Source organism: Hordeum vulgare, chromosome 2H (assembly GCF_904849725.1).
Source record: "Hordeum vulgare subsp. vulgare chromosome 2H, MorexV3_pseudomolecules_assembly, whole genome shotgun sequence".
NCBI lineage: Eukaryota > Viridiplantae > Streptophyta > Magnoliopsida > Poales > Poaceae > Hordeum > Hordeum vulgare.
This window is the reverse complement of record NC_058519.1, coordinates 20,233,954-20,255,511: the sequence shown is the minus strand read 5'-3', so window position 1 is coordinate 20,255,511 and position 21,558 is coordinate 20,233,954. Positions and strand designations below refer to the sequence as shown.

Here is a 21,558-nt window from a genome sequence, read left to right as displayed (position 1 = left end):
ACCAATACAGACTGGGCATGATTGGGTTATGACAACACTAGCCAACAAAACTTCATGTTACAACATGTTTAGAATGCACAGACCAGTGTTTGAGAAATTGCATGGTGTGCTTGTTGATTCCTATGGTTTGAGGTCCAGCAAAAAAATATCATCAGTTGAGTCTCTAGGCCTATTTTTGTGGATAGTAGGTTCCCCGCAATCTTTAAGACAAGCAGAAAACAGATTTGTTAGGTCACTGGACACAATTGTAAGGATGTTTGATAAAGGTTTGGCATGTCTGATCAAGCTAGCAAAAGACATTATCAAGCCAATAGATCCTCAATTCAACACTGTGCACTCAAAACTAAGATGTACAAAATATTCACCATTTATGGACAATTGCATTGGAGCAATAGATGGGACACACATACAAGTTGTGGTACCAGTTGCCACTGCTATCCAGCATAGGAATAGACATAAGGAGATGAGTCAGAATGTGATGTGTGTGTGTGACTTTGATATGAGATTCACATTTGTCCTAGCCGGTTGGCCAGGATCAATGCATGACATGAGGGTCTTCAATGATGCCCAATCCAGATTTGGTGCAAAGTTTCCAAAACCACCACCTCAAAAGTTCTATCTTGTCGATTCGGGATACCCAAACAAACCGGGTTATCTTGCACCATACAAGGGTTTAACCTATCATTTCCAAGAGTACCGTGATGGCACAATGCCTAGAGAAAAAAAAGAACATTTTAATTTCAGTCATTCTTCACTTAGAAATGTCATTGAGAGGTGTTTTGGAGTCTTGAAGAACAAGTGGAGGATTTTATTTCACTTACCTAGTTATCCACAACAAAAACAAAGCAAAATCATTGTAGCTTGCATTGCATTGCACAATTTTGTTAGACAAAGTCAACTATCCGATATAGATTTTGACTTGTGTGATGAAGATGAAAATTATGTACCATTGTCTATGGCAATGACTACTCCAAGAAATGATTCAACCAATGAGACGGATAGTGTTGTTATGAATCAATTTAGAGATTGGGTCGCTGATGGGTTATGGTCGTTGAAACAGCAATGATATTACTTCGGTTGTTATGAACAAGTGTTGTTCGATTTTGTAATATTTGCTTATGAACAAGTGTTGTTTGCTTATGTAATCTTTCATTATGAACAAGTGTTGTGAACAAGAGTTCTTTGCTTTTGTAATATTTGCTTATGAACAAGTGTTATTTAATAATATGATCAGGGATAACATGGTCTTTTTACATGTCATTTAATGACCTCTAGTCCCTGTTTAGTCCCTGGAAACAAACGGGTAGGGGCTAGGGACTTTTAAGTTGGAACTAAAAAAAGTCCAGAGACTTTTGAAACAAACAGGGCCTTTGTATGCAACAATGTGTGAGGACATGACACCAGTAGCACGAGAGCTCATAGGGGGCAGGGGTTTCCCCAGCACATCGAAATCAGTCCACCATGGAAGAGACAAAGAGGAAGCATCCACAAATGTTCAGTTTCGTCTTCCACTAGTGCGAGAAATATATTGACTTGTCACTTTTGAAAGGAACGTAACTACCTACCAATCTAATAGTCTGCAATAATAAAACACGCATGGCATCACAGATGAGGTTATTACACATGAGTTAGGGGCACAATCACCATCCTATAACCGTCCAATAGCCGTTAACCCTTCTGCAAATATACATTTGCATTGGGGCTTTGCTCAAACATGTCTTACCTAAATCCCCAAATGATCGCACATTTTAGACGAAAAGAAAAAACCTTCAAGGGCGGCGAGTGTTCGATCAAGTACCCCACCCCCTTTCTCTCCAGTGTGAGGCCCTCTCGAAACTTGAGCCTAACCTTCGCTTTCAGTTTTGACTAGCAAATTACAAGTTATAAGCCAAAAGAATTGGAAGCTTCTTTCAGACGAGTGCGCTCAACATTCTCGAAATAGGCTTTCGCCCCGCTATATATATATAGCAATCACAGGATACAACATGAAACCAAGGCTGGGGCAAAACAGCACATCCACGTCCAAAAGAAAAGAAAGAGAAAATAATGCCCACAACGACGGCTTAACGAAAACAATAATGACTCGCAACTGTTGCGTCTCCTCCGGAATATTCCCACCACGATCCAAGCACCTTGATCCATCGCGTACCAAGCAGCACCTTCACGAAGGATAGTGACGACGACGACACTGCTGTCCGGACAGGTCCTAGGGTTTCCCCCGGTACGCTCCGAGGCGTGGGGAGGAGGCACACCCGACACCCTTCAGGAAGGAAGGGTGACACTCTCAATCATCACCATGTCGGTGTCAAAAGACAAGGATTTCTTCCGACCCCCAAACCACCACCCCCCGGACAATCAGAGACGCACCACTAAGCATGCCATCCACCAACAAACGCCACCTCGGTCTTGCAATCATCATCGTCGTCTCACCATGGTCAACGTAGCAAGGCCGGTCAGTCTGAGGCGAACCACCCAAAGACACGACCTGACAGGGGGTCAACCACACAGGAGGGGACCACCTCCACCGTCCAAGACGGTCGCCGTCCGAACACGACGACGAGAGCACACCGAACCATTGGAACCGAAGGGCAGCAGCAGCGCAGCCACCCGGAGGACGTCCTCCACCGCCATCGGCGGGTACCGACCGGACACAGCAGCCAGGACACACCAGGCCAAGAAGGCCCGGCCGAGCTCCGGCCAAGTCCCGGGGCTCGTAAAGTCCCCGCCGCCATGCTCCTGCACGTAGGCCGCCACCGCCGCTACCCTCATGCAGTCCAAAAGCTCAGTCGGGCATGGACAAGCTCGTGAAGCTCCCATCATCACGCTGCAGCGGTGCGATGTCAACGTTGTCATCCCCGCCTCAAGCCGCGCCGCAAACCAACCAGAGACGACGAGGCTGGCCCGACCAGACCCAGATCGGCCCCGGGGGGACCAGATCTGGGCCTGAAGGGCCGGATCGCTGCCACCGCTACCCAGCCACCAACGGCAGCACCACCGCCACCGAGACCATCCACGCCGCACAGGGGGAGCCGCGCCGCAAACCAACCAGAGGCGACGAGGCTGGCCCGACCAGACCCAGATCGGCCCCGGGGGGACCAGATCTGGGCCTGAAGGGCGGATCGCTGCCACCGCTACCCAGCCACCAACGGCAGCACCACCGCCACCGAGACCATCCACGCCGCACCAGGGGGAGCCGCGCCGCAAACCAACCAGAGGCGACGAGGCTGGCCCGACCAGACCCAGATCGGCCCCGGGGGGGACCAGATCTGGGCCTGAAGGGCCGGATCGCTGCCACCGCTACCCAGCCACCAACGGCAGCACCACCGCCACCAAGACCATCCACGCCGCACCAGGGGGAGCCCCGCCGCCGCGTCGGGCCGCTGCCGCCGAGACGCACCACCAGGCCCCGGGCTGCCCCGCGCCACCCGAGCCAGGAGGGTAAAGGCCGGAGTCCCGCCGCCACCGGGGCCGCCCGACCAAGGGCCGGCGCGGCGCACCGGCGACGGCAGGAGGAGGGAGGGAAGGGGGGCGAGTGGGCGGGAGGTTGGGGGCGCGGCCCGACCGCCGCGGGGGCGGCGCGGGTCGCGGGAGGGGAGGAGGGGGAGAGGGGGCACGGATCCGATGACCCCTGGAGCGGCGGAGCGGGAGGGGAAGAGGGGGAGAGGGGGAGGGGTGCGGGGACGGCCGGCGGCGGGGGGGAGGGGGGGTGGGGGAACCCTCAAGGAAATGTATCAACTAAGGAGAGTGCACTCAACATTCGAAAGGGACTCACATGCATTCTGGAAACAAAGGAGTAGCATAAAAATTGCTACTTTAGGTGGAGTCCCCACAATGTAATACTGTAGAGTAGGGGAAAATCCACTTAACCTCCTGAAGCATAACTAGTGGTCCACTTAATCTCCTAGACCGGGGTTATGTGCAATCGGGATTGCACGGCAGTAAAGCCATCTAATTGCACGGGGGATATGGGAGATCAGATCGACCCCAGGCCTGGATGTTTCTCACTGGAGGGAGGAATGTTTGGGCCCAGTAATCCTCGCTTGATCTCATATAGGTCCATACTCTCAATTATACGTGGAATTAAAACCTGGTTGTATGTGTCTGTAGTGTAGGGCTTGGCTATCAAGATGTACAGCTCAGCCCAGTTCACCTCCTCCTTATCTCTTCCACGTACACGACGAGATCTATCAAGATCCACAGCCATCAAGGCCTCATACATCCACATTGCTGTATGCGGTAGTGGTATATATATATATATATATATATATATATATATATATATATATATATATATGTGCAGGGCAATCAAGCTCTACAGCTCAGCTCCCCTCCTCATGTCTTTCACACGGAAAAGAATGTCAAATGGATCTACCCTTTTCGACGCTCGCGCTTTACTGAGCCACCACTGAGAATGGAAAAAAAAAAAAGCATGTCCATGATTCGAACCTATTAGATTCATCAGGTGCCTTCAGCAGGTTTCGGATTCGCCACGATCGACAATCTGACTCTTCAAGAGTGAAAACATTCTCCTCAGAGCACAGTCAGCATACAGGTAAGGATCGAGACCAATTAAGCTGAACTTTGGCTTACACACACTGTCACTGCAATGGGATTGACTAACACACACGTACTGTCACTAAAATGGGACTGTTTAAACAAGGCAATGCATTCAGTAGATAGTGCAGTAAACAGCAAGTACCTAAGGGGCTTCCTCTCTGTGTATTTAGCATCTGTGCAGGAGAGTGAACTAATGTGGCAGGAAGCTCAAGCAGCTGTTTTCTCAAAACAAAACAAAAATCAGACTTAATATCTAAAAATGGAGATGCACACCACATGGAATTTCAAGAGAAAGTTTATAGCATAAGACGGTAGGAAAAAAAAGGAGCTAGCCAGATAAGATTTAAATATAACGTTATGAAATAATCAATCTGGTGTAAGAACTGTTGTAGCATACTGTTCTCCTATGGAAAGCACACATAAGACATAACAGAGCAAAAAAACAAATGCAGGCAAGACAATATCTTTAGGTTGCCACCGTCTTTCTATTTTTCCTCTCCATACATTGTTTGTCGAACCTAAAGCAGGACCATTGTCTTTAGGTTCTCCTCAGCATGTACTCCCTCTTGTCCCTTAATACAAGCCGTTTTTGCAGTTCAATTTGAATCGCAAAAACAGTCTTATATTAAGGGACAGAGGTAGTAGTTAACTTTTGAAAGCACATGTTTTGCTTGGACACACCCGGAACCAAAAGTTCAAAGTTAATTTCAAACTCAGTATAAATCAGGCAGATTTTCTAAATAAAAGGTTTCTTACCAAAATCACCAGGAACTATAAGTACATTTCCCAGTAAAATAACTCCATGTCCATTTTGAATAGTCATATTCAAATCTGTCAGACAACTCATAAGCACAGCAGTAAGTGGTGATGTTTTTCATCTCTTGAAAACTATAAGTATAGTTAACTGATTGTAATGATCCATTCTTAACAATTTCACATAATTCATTTAACAAAGATAGCTAAAGCATACTAGTCTAGAACTAGAACAAGACTTTTATGTTTAAGGCCCTGTTTCTTTAAAAAGTGCTAGGACTTTTTTTAGTCCCAACTAAAAAATCTCTAGTCCCTATCCGTTTTTTCTCAAGGACTAAACATGGACTAGAGGTCATTAAATGACATGCAAAAAGACAATATTACCTCTAGTAATATACTAGAAGTTATTAAATGACATGCTAAAAGTAGGGGCATTGTTGGAAAAAGTGTCAAAAAAGTCCCAAAAAGTCCCTCCCATAGGGGCTTCTTCCTTTAGTCCCAAAAAGTCCCTCCCATAGGGGCTTCTTCCTTTAGTCCCAAATATCCCATTTTAGTCCCTAAAAGTCCTTCCTGTTTCTTTCACATGGGACTAAAAGCGACTTTTTTAGTCCCTACACCAAAAAGTCCCTGAAAAGAAACATCCCTAAGTAAAATCGAAACGTAAAAAGAGAGGCTTCAACAGAAGAAAAAAAAAGTGTTATGTTTTCAAGAAAAAAGAACGAACGGGCACAAGTAACAGAAGTCAATACTATCCATTGGCAAACAAACATATATAAACATCGTAAAGAAGTAAATGGCATTCACATAAGAAAAGAAGGACCTCAAGCTCTTCATCAGCTTTACACTTACAAGATGTCGTTTATGTTTTGTCCCAGATTACTCCCAGGGATATGCTCCAGAGATAATATTTGACCTGAAACTGTTAAATCTTTCTGATTTGGCTTCACTTGACGAGATCCCATCTCATGAACTCCATTAGGTACTATTAGAAGAGCTGAAGAGAAACAGTGTGATTATTTAAAGCAACCTCAGCAGGTTTTCGAAGTGGTATATAAATAAGAGTCCAGTCGATTTGCAGATGGAAGAACAGCAGTTGAATTGGGAACCATGCACCCTGTCAACTTAAAAACATCATGTGCAGCATGCTTCTCAGCAACAGTTGTACTTTCTAGATAGTTCGCCAGAAGTCCCCATTCAACCAGTTTGGAAATATGGCTGGTTTCTTCACCAGGCAAAGTAAAAGGCACTATAGAATTTCTTTCAGCAGACGAGGACCTGAAAGAAGTTCCCTGGCATCACTGGGCACACCTCGTGCTTGAGCATCAGAGGAAACTGTATTTCTTTAAGAAACTGCACGGACTTCTTTGCCAGTTGTTCTGGAAGGACGAGGACGCACAGCACCAGGGAAAACGAACAATGGTACTGCATTTCTTTTCTTTTTATGTGGGACACCTGAATTTCCATTCCTTCTTTCCATTGATACAACTTATAAATTCATCCACAATTACTATGATGTCAAGAAGCTCTTCTTGAGCATGGGTGATTCCAGTTCTCCAAAAGCCCATAAAAGCAAAAACAATGGAATGGCCTTAAGTAGTCTAAGAAATCACTAGGATTAGGGTGTACAAGAACAACCTTCTCACATGAAGACTGCTCCAGCTGAATCAGCAAGAAAAATATATATTACTCCCTCCGTTCCTAAATATAAGTATTTTAAGATATTTCACTAGGAGTCTACATACGGAGCAAAATGAGTGAATCTACACTCTAAAGTATGTCTATATACATCCGTATGTAGTCCACTAGTGAAATCTCTTTAAAGACTTATATTTAGGATCGGAGGGAGTAGAACACAGCTCCGTGGTATAATTAAACCATACACATCTGCCTTCACCTTTAACACAAGCGTACAAAGTCGAGATTCGACCCATCCTTTCCAATTCCAGAGGCCGTCTTCGTTTCTTGCTATGTTCTACTCCCTCCGTCCCAAAATAAGTATCTCAACTTTGTACTAGCTCTAGTACAAAGTTGTAGTAAGCTTGAGACAGTTATTTTGGGACGGAGGGAGTAGATCTTTAGATAGTTCTTGTAAGATTCAGAAAATGGATATGGCTCAAGCAAAGCTTTCCAGTCTGTTATCATTTCATCTATTCCCTACAGCTAGTCATTGAATTGAACTGACATTAAAAGCATAATAAATAAATTGCAGCTTTTTTAGAGTAACATCACTTTATTCAGATAGAAACATCGGTACACAGATTTTCCGTGATAAGGTCAGGGATTACAGTTACACCCAATGAAAAAAATAACACGCTACACAAAATAGCGTCGTCCCTGAAAATATGCTATTAGCGTGCTCACGGCCGGGACTCGAGGCGGCGAGCTACAGGGAGCCGGCGAGCAGAAGGGCAGCGGCGGCTCCGCCCCGTGCCGGGACGAGCCCGCAGAGGAGTGGCGCCGGCGAGCTGCAGGGAGCCGGCGAGCAGAAGGGCAGCGGCGGCTCCGCCCCGTGCCGGGACGAGCACGCAGAGGAGTGGCGCCGGCGAGCTGCAGGGAATGGCTGCAGCAGCGAGCTTGAGGCGGGACGAGCAGAGGGAGCGGAGCAGTTGGTCTTTGCGCGTCGTCTCCAGATTATCGAGCGCGTTGTACGCCGCGCACCAAATATCCCGCGTGCGATGCAGAAATTCCCAGCGCGCTGGATGAATTTTGCAGTGTGCTGGCTTTTGCAGCGTCTGTTGGAGATGCTCCGCGAGCTAAATTAGCGGTTTTTTCAGCCCGGGCTGCTTTTAGCGTCTCTACTGGAGATGCTCTAATGCGACAAGCTAAGAACAGCAACAGACCAACAGGCTGCGGATGATACATCAGACCGTGGACCAGTTGGTGCACGTTCTGATCTGCCCCATGTCCGTCCTCATCAAACAGAGCCCTGAGGAGCTTGAGCATATCTATTCAACCTGCCACTATGTTCAAACGCTTGCAGCTAGTAGTAGTATTTAAGGACACGTAACCTTATGGATGGAGTGTGGAACGGGGCAAGAGAAACAATTGTGACCAGCATGCATGCATGCGGTTAACCAAACTGACTCGCTGTTGGAGCAAACTGGACCTCGCGCCTTTCCACCGCGGCAGCTCAAGCGATTAAAATTTAGCCTACAAATCTGTGCTTAGAATAAGAACCTTCTGTTCCAACACCTACTAGCAGAGTCACTCACGCTAGTTTATAAAAGAAATCCAAAAAACGCTTACTAATGAAATACACTGGTAAAGCCTAGACTAGTCGGAAAAACTGCATAAAAACTCACGTGAAACGAAGAATTTTAGTTTTAGATATCAGAAGAATATAAATATTCATCGACAAGCCAAAGGTGCTCAAGAAGAGTTGCATAGTTTCGATTACTGACGTATATTGGAGTACTATGTATTTATTTATTTTGTTTGTCTGGGTAGACTAATAATGAAACAAAGTAGAAAAAAAAATCAAAACTAAATCTAGAAGGCAGGTGTTGTACGGTTTAAGAACGTTTTGACTGCCATACATGAATATTCTAAGTGTGAACTGAAAGTGACTGGCATCCTTTCATGCTACTCAGCTTGTCTTTGTTGAGACACTAATGCAGCATTAAATTAAACGTGACAGCTGCCTGGAAGTGACTGGCATCCCTTGATGCTACTCAGCTTGTCTTAGTTGAGACACTAATCCAGCATTAAACTTATCATGGCAGCTTTCAAGCAGAGAATGAACTGAAACGAATTATTAAAGGAGGAACAAAATCCTTCAGTTCAGACCTGTATGGCCTGTGGGCCTCATCCAGTGGCTCCACGTAGCTCAAGCCTCATACACAGATATATAAATACACATGGTGTGTACGTAGACAGCATTGCAATACCTGTAGTGCACATCTCCTGGCGATTGTCTCCACCTCAGCAGCTTCATCCCAAGAAGCCATTCACTAGCTCACTGCACAAAGGACAGCCTTTGCAAGTGTGTGCCAATTGAAGAATTCATACCTTTGTGAGACATGGAGAGCAGAAATGATATCAAATCAGATGAGATCCTCCTGCCTGGGTTCCGGTTTCATCCTACTGACGAAGAGCTAGTTAGTTTCTACCTCAAGAAGAAGATCCAGCAGAAGCCCATCTCCATTGAGCTCATCAGGCAGCTGGACATCTACAAGTTTGATCCATGGGACCTCCCAAGTAATTAAGCTTGCATCTACATCTCCTTGTTTATACTACAACTTTTTTATTTCTCATGAATAGCTAGATTGGGATTCAATTGGCCACTTTTGGGTTTTCGAAGCTTTGTATGGAGGCTGATTCAACACAAGTTGGTTTCATTGATCTTTAGTTAAGTAGGAAACAAGGGCATTCTTCTGCTCATCCGTCTAGTGGAGTTTCAGTTGAAAGAAATCAGCAGTAGTAATAATCATCTTTGCATGGCAAGCTAATCTAGAACAGATGGATTACTCACCTTACTGCAAAGTCTAACAACTTGACTGTTCCTTCTCAACAACAGAGCTTGCGAGCACCGGCGGTGAGACAGAGTGGTACTTCTACTGTCCAAGGGACCGTAAATATCGCAACAGTGTGAGGCCAAACCGGGTCACAGCAGCTGGGTTCTGGAAAGCCACGGGAACAGATAGGCCGATTTACTCCTCCGTGGGCACCAGGTGCATAGGCCTGAAGAAGTCCCTTGTCTTCTACAAAGGCAGAGCAGCAAGAGGGATGAAAACCGACTGGATGATGCATGAGTTTAAGCTCCCTTCGCTCACCGATCCGTCACTTCCCAAGAGCAGGCCAATCGACAAGAACATCCCGCTCAACGTACGCATTTCAATTCATATTTGTATATAGTTGCAGAGCTAAATTCCAACGTCATGTCAAATTCTGAAAGGCCACCCTTTCTATTGCCGAAAGCAGGACTCTTGGACCATATGTAGAATCTTCAAGAAGACCAGTTCGATGGCGGCGCAACGGGCACTGTCTCACACTTGGGGGCTTCCATTGCCCGGGGCAACTGAGCAAGATCTCTTCTCTGCCCTGCAACCGGTGCAAGCTTTACACTATGCTTCAGAGAGCTCCTCCCGCCCATTGCAAGTTGCAGCTGTGGCACCATCAAATCCGTTCAATGGCAATTATGGCTTTCAGGGACAGCACCAGCAGTTTCAGAAACCCAGCAACACACAGGAGGATGGCTCTTCATGCAAGGTCATAAGCTTCAACTGTCGTCCATCTCTGCAAGTCCTGAAAGGCCCCATCGTCTTGCCATTCCAAACACAACCGCCATCGCAGAAGCATGTGCACATTGCGCCACCACTCTTCTTTGACACGCAGTTCGGGCAGCATGAGCAGACTACAGGCTTTGTGACTGGTTCTTCTGCAGATGTAAATGCCGGCATGAGCTGCAGGGACCAAGAGTCAGCCACAACGAAGCATGGCAATACTTTCAGCATGAACAATGAGCGGGAGGATCCAGGTCTGGGGAGACTCAACTTCCCATTCAATTTAGAAGCAGACTCTCCAGATGACTGGGAGTGCAACATACCTTGGGAATCCTTTCTTAGCCCAACACTCCCTGCTGAGATCTCACAGTACTAGATAACTAGCTTGCCCTGCACAGAGTCACCTTCATATGTTAGCATTTCTGTTAGCAAAGGCGCCAGCATAGTTTGTTCAGTTTTGAGTTAGATGTATTGTACTCCCTCTGTCCCGAAATAAGTGACTCAACTTTGTACTAACTTTGTACTAAAGTTAGTACAAAGTTGAGTCACTTATTTTGGGACGGAGGGAGTATATACTAGTAAGCTATACCCTTGTTAACAGCAGAGCTAACAGAAAGAAGGATATATATACATACATACATTGGGCGTATTGTGTATACATTTTAAGCTGAGTGCTGTTATGACGCTCTACTTTAAGTGGAGAGTAATGAACATATGTACGAGTCACAAACTTGCAATGGATTGACAAAACCCTGAAACTTGCAAGATACTGACAAGATGGAAAACGTATCACCAAACGGTTCGTCTTAAATTTTCTAACATGTCTAAAGTCCAAAAAAAAGATACTGATTTCGCTCCTTCTGGCTTCAGTGGGTGATGATGAATTACTCACTGAGATCTTCCAAGGCTCTAGGAGGCAATAGACATCATAGATATGAATAAAAGGCTAAGTTAGTTCAACAAAAGAAGTGCCTTTGAAAATGAATCATAATGGCTTTGATTTGTCTTGACTATTGTAGAAAGCATACTTCACGACCTGCATCAAGATTCTTTTTAGGATTCAGGTTGGCACTATGGGACTACCCTACCAAGTACCAATGACCATTAGTTTAAAGACAACAAAAAAGTTCAAGCTTGTGGAAGCAAAGATGCCTACATACTTTGAAGAAACAAAAGAAGACAAGATTGACGATAAATGGTTAGCACAAAGAACATGATGCAGTCATAACGTGAAGCCATGGCCTAAGCCTGCGAGCCACTGGAACTTAACTTGTTTTGGATACCTAAAAGCGGAGATGATACAGGGCAACAGCGAAGTGGTGATATGCACTCATCGTAAGTTGACCTCTCAAATTCCAGTAATTCATCAACAAAGTAGGAACATACAGCTGTGAATTTTCTTGTCATTACAGTCAATTCGCAAGAACTTATACCTGCAGCAACAAACAATGCTTTGGTAATAATACTTTAAGGGCTGTACTTGCTTAACAATTTCACTGAGGAAGTTGCAAAACACAAATCAAGGGTGAGAAATTTTTGAAAGATATTGTACACGAGCTGAACAAACATTTAGAGTAAGGCTGCAGTTTAAATTGAGAAGATATTTGGGGATGGTGGTAAGAAAATTAATTCTAGATGAAGACTCTAAACATGCACTTGGTGAATGTTGGTTGCACATTGCACTTGCACATGTTTATTACAACCATAGCAAATAAAATAGCTGAAGTGCATTTGCAGAACACAATGCACCGCAAATCCACAATCATCCTGGCAACAGGCATCGGACAACACGAAACAGACAAGCTGCCTTACAAAGCAAACATAAAATACTCGATATAATTAACAGCAGGTAATGAGTATTTGAGTAGTAGTACAAGTGCTGAGATATGCAAGGAATATGGTTAGTCAACTCATGAATAAATATTATCAAATGGTAAGATGACTGTACAGGCTTGAACGTGTGCATATTTTGTACATTCGAACAGCAGAGCTGGACATGAGCCACTGCTACATTAATCGTGACCAGCATGTGCACGGTTAACCAAACTGATGTACTCGTTGTTGGAGCAAAGCTAGACCACGCACCTTTCCACTGTGGCAACTCAAGCGATTAAAATTTAGCCTACAAACTGTGCCTAGAATAAGGACCTTCTGTTCCAACACTCGCTAGCAGAGTCACTCACGCTAGTTTATACAAAAGTGCAAAAAGATCACACTGGTAAGGCCATCATTATTAAAAAATGCAAAAAAAGAAAAAACTGGGAAGGGCATCACAATCTCTGGGTAAACAGTCTGTACGTCTCCCGCTCTCTCTCTCTCTCTCTCTCTCTCTTACATGCACTCCCACACACGTTGACGCTTATCCTGATCAAATACAAATTACATGTTAATGCTCCAAAGCATAGACTAGTCAAGGAAAACTGCATAAAGTCCGTGAAACATATAAATTTGGTTTCAGATGACATCAAACGAATATAAATATTCATTAACATTTTCTTAAGCCAAAGGTGCTCAAGAAGAGTTGCATGGTTTTGGTTACTGCCGCATATCGGAGTACTATGTATTTAAAAAATTGTTTATCTGGAGAGGCCGGAATACTATGAAACAAAAAAAAAATCAAAACTAAATCTAGAAGGCAAGTGTTGTACAGTTTAAGAATGTTTTGACTGCTGCACATGAATATTCTAAGTGTGAACTGAAAGTGACATCCCTTCATGGTACTCAGCTTGTCTTTGTTGAGATACTAATACAGCATTAAATTAATCATGACAGCTGCCTGAAAGGGACTGGCATGCCTTCATGCTACTCAGCATGTCTTAGTTGAGATACTAATCCAGCATTAAATTAATCATGACAGCTTTCAAACAGAGAAGGAACTAAACCGAATTATTAGAAGGAAGACCAAAATCCTTCGGACCTGTGGCCTGTGGACCTCAGCCAGCCGCTCCAGGTAGCTCAAGTCTCGTATATAAATACACATGGTGTGTACATAGTACACTGCATCACAACATCTGAAGTGCACATCTCTTGGTCATTGTCTCCACCTTAGCAGCTTCATTCCAAGAAGCCATTCACTAGCTCACTGCACAAGCCAGTTGCAGAAGTATTCATACCTTTGTGAGAGATATGGAGAGCAGAAATGACGTCAAATCAGATGAGATCCTCCTGCCCGGGTTTCGGTTCCATCCTACCGACGAAGAGCTGGTTAGTTTCTACCTCAAGAAAAAGATCCAGCAGAAGCCCATCTCCATTGAGCTCATCAGGCAGCTGGACATCTACAAATTTGATCCATGGGACCTCCCAAGTAAGCAATCTTGCATCAACATCTCCTTGTTTATACTACCATCTTTTTTCCCTCTGAATAGACTGGGATGTAATTAGTTGACTTCTGAGTTTTCAAAGCTTGTATCTTCCAAGGACTAGGATGCCGGTTCGACACAAGTTGTTTCACTGATCTTCAGTTAAGTAGGAATAAGGACAGCCTCGTGCTCATCCGTCTAGCTAGTAGATGTTAACTTGAAAGAAATCAGCGGTGGTATTTGATCATCTTCACATGGCGAGCTAGCCTAGAATAGATGGATTACTCACCTTACTCCAAAGTCTAACAACTTCACTGTGTTCCTTGTCACGACAGAGCTTGCAAGCACCAGAGGTGAGACGGACTGGTACTTCTACTGCCCAAGAGACCGCAAATATCGCAATAGCGTGAGGCCAAACCGGGTCACAGCAGCTGGGTTCTGGAAAGCCACGGGAACAGATAGGCCGATTTACTCCTCCGAGGACACCAGGTGCATAGGTCTGAAGAAGTCCCTTGTCTTCTACAAAGGCAGAGCAGCAAGAGGGATCAAAACCGACTGGATGATGCACGAGTTCAGGCTCCCTTCGCTCGCCGATACATCACTTCCCAAGAGTAGGCCGATCGACAAGAACATCGCGCTCAACGTACGCACTTCAATTCATATTATGTAGTTACAGAGCTAAATCCCAATGTTATGTGGAATTCTGAAGGCACCTTATCTGTTGCCAAAAACAGGACTCTTGGACCATATGCAGAATCTTCAAGAAGACTAGTTCGACGGTGGCGCAACGAGCGCTGTCTCATGCTTGGGGGGCTCCATCGCCTGGGGCAACTGAGCAACATCTCCTCTCCGCCATGCAACCGATGCAAACTTCACATTTTGCTTTGGAGAGCTCCACCTGCTCATTGCAAGTTGCAGCAGTGGCACCATCAAATCAGTTCATAAGCTTCAACGGTGGTCCATCTCCACAAGTCCTCAAAGGTCCCACTCCCACCATCTTGCCATTCCAAACACCACTGCCATCACACAAGCCCGTGCTGCGCACTACGCCGCCACCGTTCTTCTTCGACGCACACTTTGGGCAGCCTGAGCAGATCACTGGATTTGTGACTGGTTCTTCTGCAGATGTGAATGCTGGCATGAGCTGCAGGGACCAAGAGTCATCCACAACGAAGCATGGCGGCAATTTCAGGAGCTTGAACAATGAACGGGAGGCTCCGGGGAGACTTGACTTCCCATTCGATTTAGTAGCAGACTCTTCGAATGACTGGGAGTGCAACATACCTTGGGAATCCTTTCTTAGCCCAACACTCCCTGCTGAGATCTCACAGCACTAGATGCCTAGCTTGCCCTATACGGAGTGGGAGGTGTGCGCCACCTTCACCTGTTAGCATTTCTGTTAGCAAAGGCACCAGCCATTTGTTCAGTTTTGGATTAGATGTACTGTACTACTCCCTCCGTACCAAAATAAGTGTCGCAAATTTAATATACTAAGTTAGTATAAATTTAGTACTAAAGCAGCAACACTTATTTTGGGACGGAGGGAGTAGTAATCTATACCCTTGTTAACATGCTAACAGAGAAGGATATGTACATACATACATTGGGCGTATCATATACATTGGGTGTCTCATGTTTTATTTTAAGGTGAGTGATGGTGTACATTGAGTGGAGAGTAGTGAACATATGACAAATCAATGGATCAAACATCCTGACAATAAGGTACAACGATTTGGAATGCTCTAAACACAAGAGCTTTGTCTCTCACCTGCTAAACATTTAACTCGAGGCAACTAAGCCTTTCATCACCACTATCAGAAACACTTTTCATTGTGTACAAAATAGCAGCACAACGTCAATTTCAGAGGAGCTCTGCTTTGTGGCTGTCTTGTCTTTGGTTTTCTGGATTTTCAGGACCTTCTTCGCGATCTTCTGCTCTTTGGCCGAGAAAGCATGAATGATCCTGCACAACCATAGTTGCAACTTATGAGTACAAGATGACAGATTATCTGACTTCACACATTGGCATATATCTAGCTTTTATTTGCTCACCTCTCCCTAAAAGCAGTTCCAGAAAGCCCTCCACCATAAGTAAGCACTCCTGCGGTTCCTATACAAACCTGGACCTCTTGTACTCAGTAGGCCTCAGGTGAGGAATCTGAAAATGAGAACTTGCAGTATGAACCTCAAGTGGAAATATTAACATTAAACTATCAGAGAAATGAGTGGTATAAGTAACATGACAAATCAGCAATTACGATGCCGCAGATCTTACCAATTGCTTTCAAAGACTAAATTATCTCATTCATCTTGCAGTACAATTTCCTCCTACTGCAACCAAATGAAGGGTACATGCACACTTAGGTGATAGATGGAAGCATATTTTAGAACCTGCATCAATCTTCTTTTTAGGATTCAAGTAACTTCAGAGTTAATGATTTGGAGTGAGGCAATGGCGGTATGGGGCTACCAACCACTGTGTGCCTAGTTTAAACAGACAATAAGGAACTTCAAGCTTGTGGAAGCAAAGAAGCGTGCATACTTCAAAGAAAGAGATAAAATTGCCAACAAATGGCTAGCAAAATGAACATGATGCAGTCATAACGTGAAACTGTGCACTAAGCCTCCGAGCCACCAGTTCGTAACTTCTTAGATATCTAAAAGCAGGGATACTGGGCAACAAGTGAAGTAATGATCTGTACTCATTGTAAGCTGACCTCTTAAATTTCAAGCATTCATCTACGAAGGAGGACCATACAGCATGTGAATCTTCTTGTCATAACAGTCAATTAGCAAGAAGTTATATCTCAAGCAGCAAATAATCTTTGGCAATAATATTTCAAGGGCTGTACTTTCTTAACAATTTCATTGAGGAAGTTACAGGACGCACAAATGTAAGAGTGAAATCACACACAAAATTTAAATGTACTGTGCATGACTAGAACAAGCATTTATTGAAGTAATGCTGCACATTAAATTGAGAAGATATTAGCGGATGGTGGTAAGAAAATTAATTCTAGTTAAGACACTAAACATGCACTTGGTGAATGTTGGTTGCACATCTGCAATGTATATCAAGAAGTGAACCTGTCAATTACCAAGTTCCATGAGCACAGCACAGCACACTGCACTCCTGGCAACAGGCATCCAACATAAGTAGCAGGAGCAGGAGCAGCAGCACCAGCAAACAACAAGCTGTCTTACAAGGCAAACATCCAACATAATTAGTTGTAGAAGTCCTGAAATATGCAAGGAACATGACTAGTCAACTCATGAACAAATATTATTGACCGTACGGGCAAAACGTATGCACATTTTGTACATTCGAACAGCAGAGCTGGACATGAGCCACTACTGCATGATATAGATCGTATTTCTTAATTAAGCTACATTAACCATAAAATAAAAGGTTGTTTCCTCGGAAAAGTTGAACCTTGTGCAGAGTGCAGACTTGCCCTTATAGTAAGATCATCAACCATGTATCCAATAGACAGCATCCAAAAGTAAGATTGTAGTGGCGGCACGGCGTCGACCATCATCTGTTTCAAACAAGAGATTTGGCAATGGCATACCATTGTGAATGGTGAACATGCAATGCCAACAACAGATATATGGGCTCAATTTGTAGTTCTGGTGTCGTTTTAAACATAAAACCAAAAACATGTTATGAAACCAAAACTGAAAGAAACACCAGTCTATGCAGTTGACATCTCTGTGATAAAACAATATCATATCAAATTCATACTGCGTATAAGGTACTCCAAATAAAATTGCTCGTACTGCTAAACCCATCACTAACTGTCCAGGTGGATATGATGATCCAACTCATCGTGGATGCAAATTCTCAAGCCCAAATATTACAATCCTATTATTGACCAATGATGGTCAAATGTGCAAATAATAACAGCCAACAAGTCTGAAAGTTACTAGAACCCGACCCATTTTAATCGCCCACTTCCGGCTGTTTTCAATCCACTAATAGACCGTTCCATCCATGCAGCAGCTTGTTGTTAACAAAGATAAGATTTTTTTTGGCACTTTCCTGCAAGTAGCAGAACATAAACATCAGCGGGGTCTAAAAATAAGATCAAACAGTTGCACACATGGAATAAAATGTGAAATCAAATGGCATGAAGACTGTTTAATTAGGGACAGATGCAGTACCTTCGCATTAACTTAGGGTATATTTGTTTTGGAGCCCAATGTTGGAAGAAAACTAGTAATGCTGGTTGTATTTGACAGCCATGTCGTCTGGGGCCTCAGCAGTCTGCAGTGGCTGAGTGCTAAATGTTGGTCCGCCTTTACGAGAAGAACCAAGCTGATCATGCTCATTTCCTACGCGGCCATAGTGTGGGAGACTCTGAGCAGAGCCCAAACTAGACTGTGGTGCTTCAGGGGCACCAAATGATGGCTGACGAGCACCATACCTAGGCTGCTGCGCTTGATGAGTACCATACCCAGGCTGATGAGCTTGATGAGCTCCATACATGGGCTGCTGCGCTTGATGAGCCCCATACCCGAGCGGTTCCGCTTGACGAGTGACATACCCGGGCTGTTGTGCCTGATGGGCGCCATATCCAGGCTGTTGCGTCTGATGGGCGCCATATCCAGGCTGTTGCGTCTGATGGGCGCCATATCCAGGCTGTTGCGTCTGATGGGCGCCATATCCAGGCTGTTGCGCCTGATGGGCGCCATATCCGGGCTGTTGCGCTTGATGGGCGCCATATCCAGGCTGTTGCGCTTGATGACCGCCATATCCGGACTGTTGTGCTTGATGAGCGCCATGGCCTGACTGTTGTGCTTGATGAGCGCCATGGCCTGACTGTTGTGCTTGTTGAGCGCCATGGCCTGGCTGTTGTGCTTGTTGAGCGCCATACGCTATCTGCCCTGGACGAGATGTGCCAAACCCAGGATGTTGAGTCTCATGAGCGATATGTGGTCGACTACCAAATCCAGGCTGCACCGGTGTAGCTGAGCCAAAATTAGGTTGCTGCACTTGAGGGGAACCAGCTGTTTGCTGCCAAGGGCGAGAGGTGCCAAACTCTGGCTGTCGTCCATCTTGAGGCATGGCAATCCCAGTTTGTTTTTCTTGAGGAGAAGAAAGACCATGCTGCCATTTATTAGAAGCACGAATTTCTGTATTTTCAGCTTGTTGGTTTCCAGACACAGGCTGCTGGGATTTAGGAGACATCCACTCGGGTTGCCGCACTTGAGATGCAGCATTGCCAGGATGAAATGGTTGTGCAGAACCATAACCTGGTTGGCCTTGGTTAGGTGTGTAGCTGCTCTGTGTCTGATTAGATGCAAACCCTGGCAGCCCCTGAGGTGAACTGCGAGGGCGAACCTCTGGTCTTGGCTGAGGAGGCAGTGGCACTGGTTTTTCTTCAAAAGCTTTCTCGATCTCTTCGTGCCGATCGGCATTCTTGAAAATCTCACCGACAGACTCCCGGAACTCAGGAGTTGCGACAACACCACCCCTTGCCATGTCCCTCACCAGGTCCAATGCTCTATCCAATTCCCCTTCCTTGCACAGTGCATTAACCAGGATTTCAAATGTGGTTGTGTTCGGCTTGATCTCCTTGTCAGCCATCCTTCCATACACCTTCAAGGCATCATCAATCCGGCCACCTTGTGAAAGTCCTTCAAACATTCTATTGAAAAAGCCGATGTTGAACTTGGGGCCGTGCTCCCTTCCATCTGCCATTTTGTAGAAGTACTGCATCGTGTCATCCACACGACCTTCCTTGAAGCACAAGTCGACCAGGAAAGTGTAAGTGTACACATCTGGAAGCACCGACTTGCTCTCCATCTCCTCGAAGAGCTTCTCTGCCTCTGCAAGCATCCCCTTCTCACAGAGCTTCCCGATGATGTTGTTGAAGCAGCCGACGTCCATCTGGACGTTCCTCCTGGGCTGGCGGTGAAACACCTCAATGGCATCTTGGAACCTGCCCTCCTTGAAGCACTGGTTGACCATGACATTGTATGACTCGCTGTTCATGCCGATGAAGCTTGGCGGGCTGTGGTTGTCAATCATGGTCTCCCACAGGTCACTGGCCTCCTTGTGCTTGTCATGCTTGAAGAGCGTCTCGAGCAGAACGTTGCAGGTGGCGGGCGTCATCTTGAAGTTCCTGTCCAGCAGAGACTTGTAATTGTCCATGGCCTCCTTGTCCATGCCTTTCTTCCAGTAGCCCTCCATGAAGCTGGTGTGCACGACTCCGTCGTACACGGTGGCCTTCTCCGTGAGCTCGGCAAAGAGCTCGGAGGCCTTGTCCCAGTCGTCGAGGCCGATGTAGCCGTCGATGAGGTTCTTGTACACGATGGAGTCGGCGCCCTGGCCGCGGTGGTACATGCTGTGGAGCAGCTCGAGGGCGTCCTGGATGCGGCCGGCGGCGACGAGGCCCTTGGTGAGGTGGCGGTAGCTGACGGCGGAGGGGGGGAAGGAGGTGGCGCCGTCGAGCATCTCCTGGTAGGCCCGGAGCGCCTCGTCGACGCGGCCGGCCTCGCAGTGGGCGAGGATGAGGGTGTTGTAGGAGACGACGTTGGGGACGATGCTGGAGCGGCGGAAGAAGGAGTCGAAGAGGGCGACGGCGTCGTCGTGGCGGCCCGCGCGGCCCATGGAGGCGGCGACGGCGTTGCAGGTGAAGACGGTGGGGCGGACGCGGGAGTTGACGGCTGCGCGGGCGGCCGCCGAGGCCCCGTCCAGGTCGCCCGAGCGGATCAGGGACTGCACGCGGTTGTGGAGGCTGAGGCGGGGCCCGACGAGGGAGGAGGTGGTGTCCGGGAGGCGGGGCGCGTTGGGGTCCCGCGGCGGGGGCGGGGCGGAGGGGTCCCTCCGCAGCGCGTGGAGCGGCGGCTCGATGCGGAGGCGGCGCTTGCGGCGCCGCCGCTCCGCCGCGGCCTCCTCCGCGGAGGAGAAGGAGAAGCCGCGGGTGGGGGCGAGCAGGGCGGGGTTTGGGGTTGGGATGGTGGCGGGAGCGAGGGGGCGGGGCTGGGGGGCGGCGAGGCGGCGGAGGAGGAGGAGACGGCGGTAGAGCGCCGCCATGGTAGGAGCAGGGGAGGGGAGGGGAGGGGAGGTTTGTGGTGGAAGGGAACGGCGGCGACGGCGGAAGCAGAGCAAACCCAAAACCCTTGACCCCCTTTCCTTTCCTTTCCATTCCATTCCTTTCCGATGGTTCTCTTCTCTGTGGTGGGCTCTGGGCTTGGGCCTTCGCTTTCATTTCGCACTGATGGTAGGGAAGGCTTCGTTTTGCTCCAACCCTGGCAAGAAAAAAATGCATTCTCTAGAAAAGATAACCTCTTTAACGAATTGATGAGTCCCCTGATATACTCTTAACGAACTGATGAGTTCCCTGCATTACTTCTTCATTATGAGTAGACTCCAAAATCACATGAGTAATCGGGGGGGGGGGGGGGGGGGGGGGGGCTACTTTCAAAAAATGTTCTTACTAAAAACAGTGATTCCATGTGGTTGGACTCATTTCGTTTGCTTGCCAATGATTTTTCTATCTTTATTTGTGTTTTTTCCTGCCTCCGCTTATTTCTTGGTTTTGCCTTTTATTTATTTTCAGTTTTATTTTGCCTTTTTTTATTCCCTTTCAATTTCAATATTTCTATCCCTTTTCATTCTTCTTTGTTTTTCGTGTTTCTATTTCTATTTCTTTTTTATAGGTACATGAACTTTTAAAAAAATGCATAGTTTTTTATTGAACATTAATTGAACCAGACCG

General features: G+C 46.2%; 3 protein-coding genes across 3 annotated transcripts; 2 read left to right on the top strand and 1 right to left on the bottom strand.

Moving 5' to 3' along the window:
• Positions 1 to 8,950: 8,950 nt before the first annotated feature.
• LOC123429278 (putative NAC domain-containing protein 94) lies at positions 8,951 to 11,016 on the top strand. Its single transcript, XM_045113333.1, has 3 exons — positions 8,951 to 9,507; positions 9,827 to 10,134; positions 10,231 to 11,016. Exons 1-3 carry the CDS (start codon positions 9,330 to 9,332, stop codon positions 10,906 to 10,908), a joined length of 1,164 nt encoding a protein of 387 aa, XP_044969268.1. The 5' UTR covers positions 8,951 to 9,329; the 3' UTR covers positions 10,909 to 11,016.
• A 1,412-nt stretch (positions 11,017 to 12,428) lies between these two features.
• LOC123429279 (protein FEZ-like) lies at positions 12,429 to 15,266 on the top strand. Its single transcript, XM_045113334.1, has 3 exons — positions 12,429 to 13,836; positions 14,167 to 14,474; positions 14,566 to 15,266. The coding sequence occupies exons 1-3, from the start codon at positions 13,659 to 13,661 to the stop codon at positions 15,166 to 15,168; spliced, it is 1,089 nt and encodes a 362-aa protein (XP_044969269.1). The 5' UTR covers positions 12,429 to 13,658; the 3' UTR covers positions 15,169 to 15,266.
• A 2,280-nt stretch (positions 15,267 to 17,546) lies between these two features.
• LOC123424538 (pentatricopeptide repeat-containing protein At1g10270-like) lies at positions 17,547 to 20,894 on the bottom strand. Its single transcript, XM_045108168.1, has 2 exons — positions 17,996 to 20,894; positions 17,547 to 17,873 (listed from the first exon to the last, which is right to left on the bottom strand). The coding sequence occupies exon 1, from the start codon at positions 20,871 to 20,873 to the stop codon at positions 18,048 to 18,050; it is 2,826 nt and encodes a 941-aa protein (XP_044964103.1). The 5' UTR covers positions 20,874 to 20,894; the 3' UTR covers positions 17,547 to 17,873; positions 17,996 to 18,047.
• Between the last annotated feature and the right edge of the window lie 664 nt (positions 20,895 to 21,558).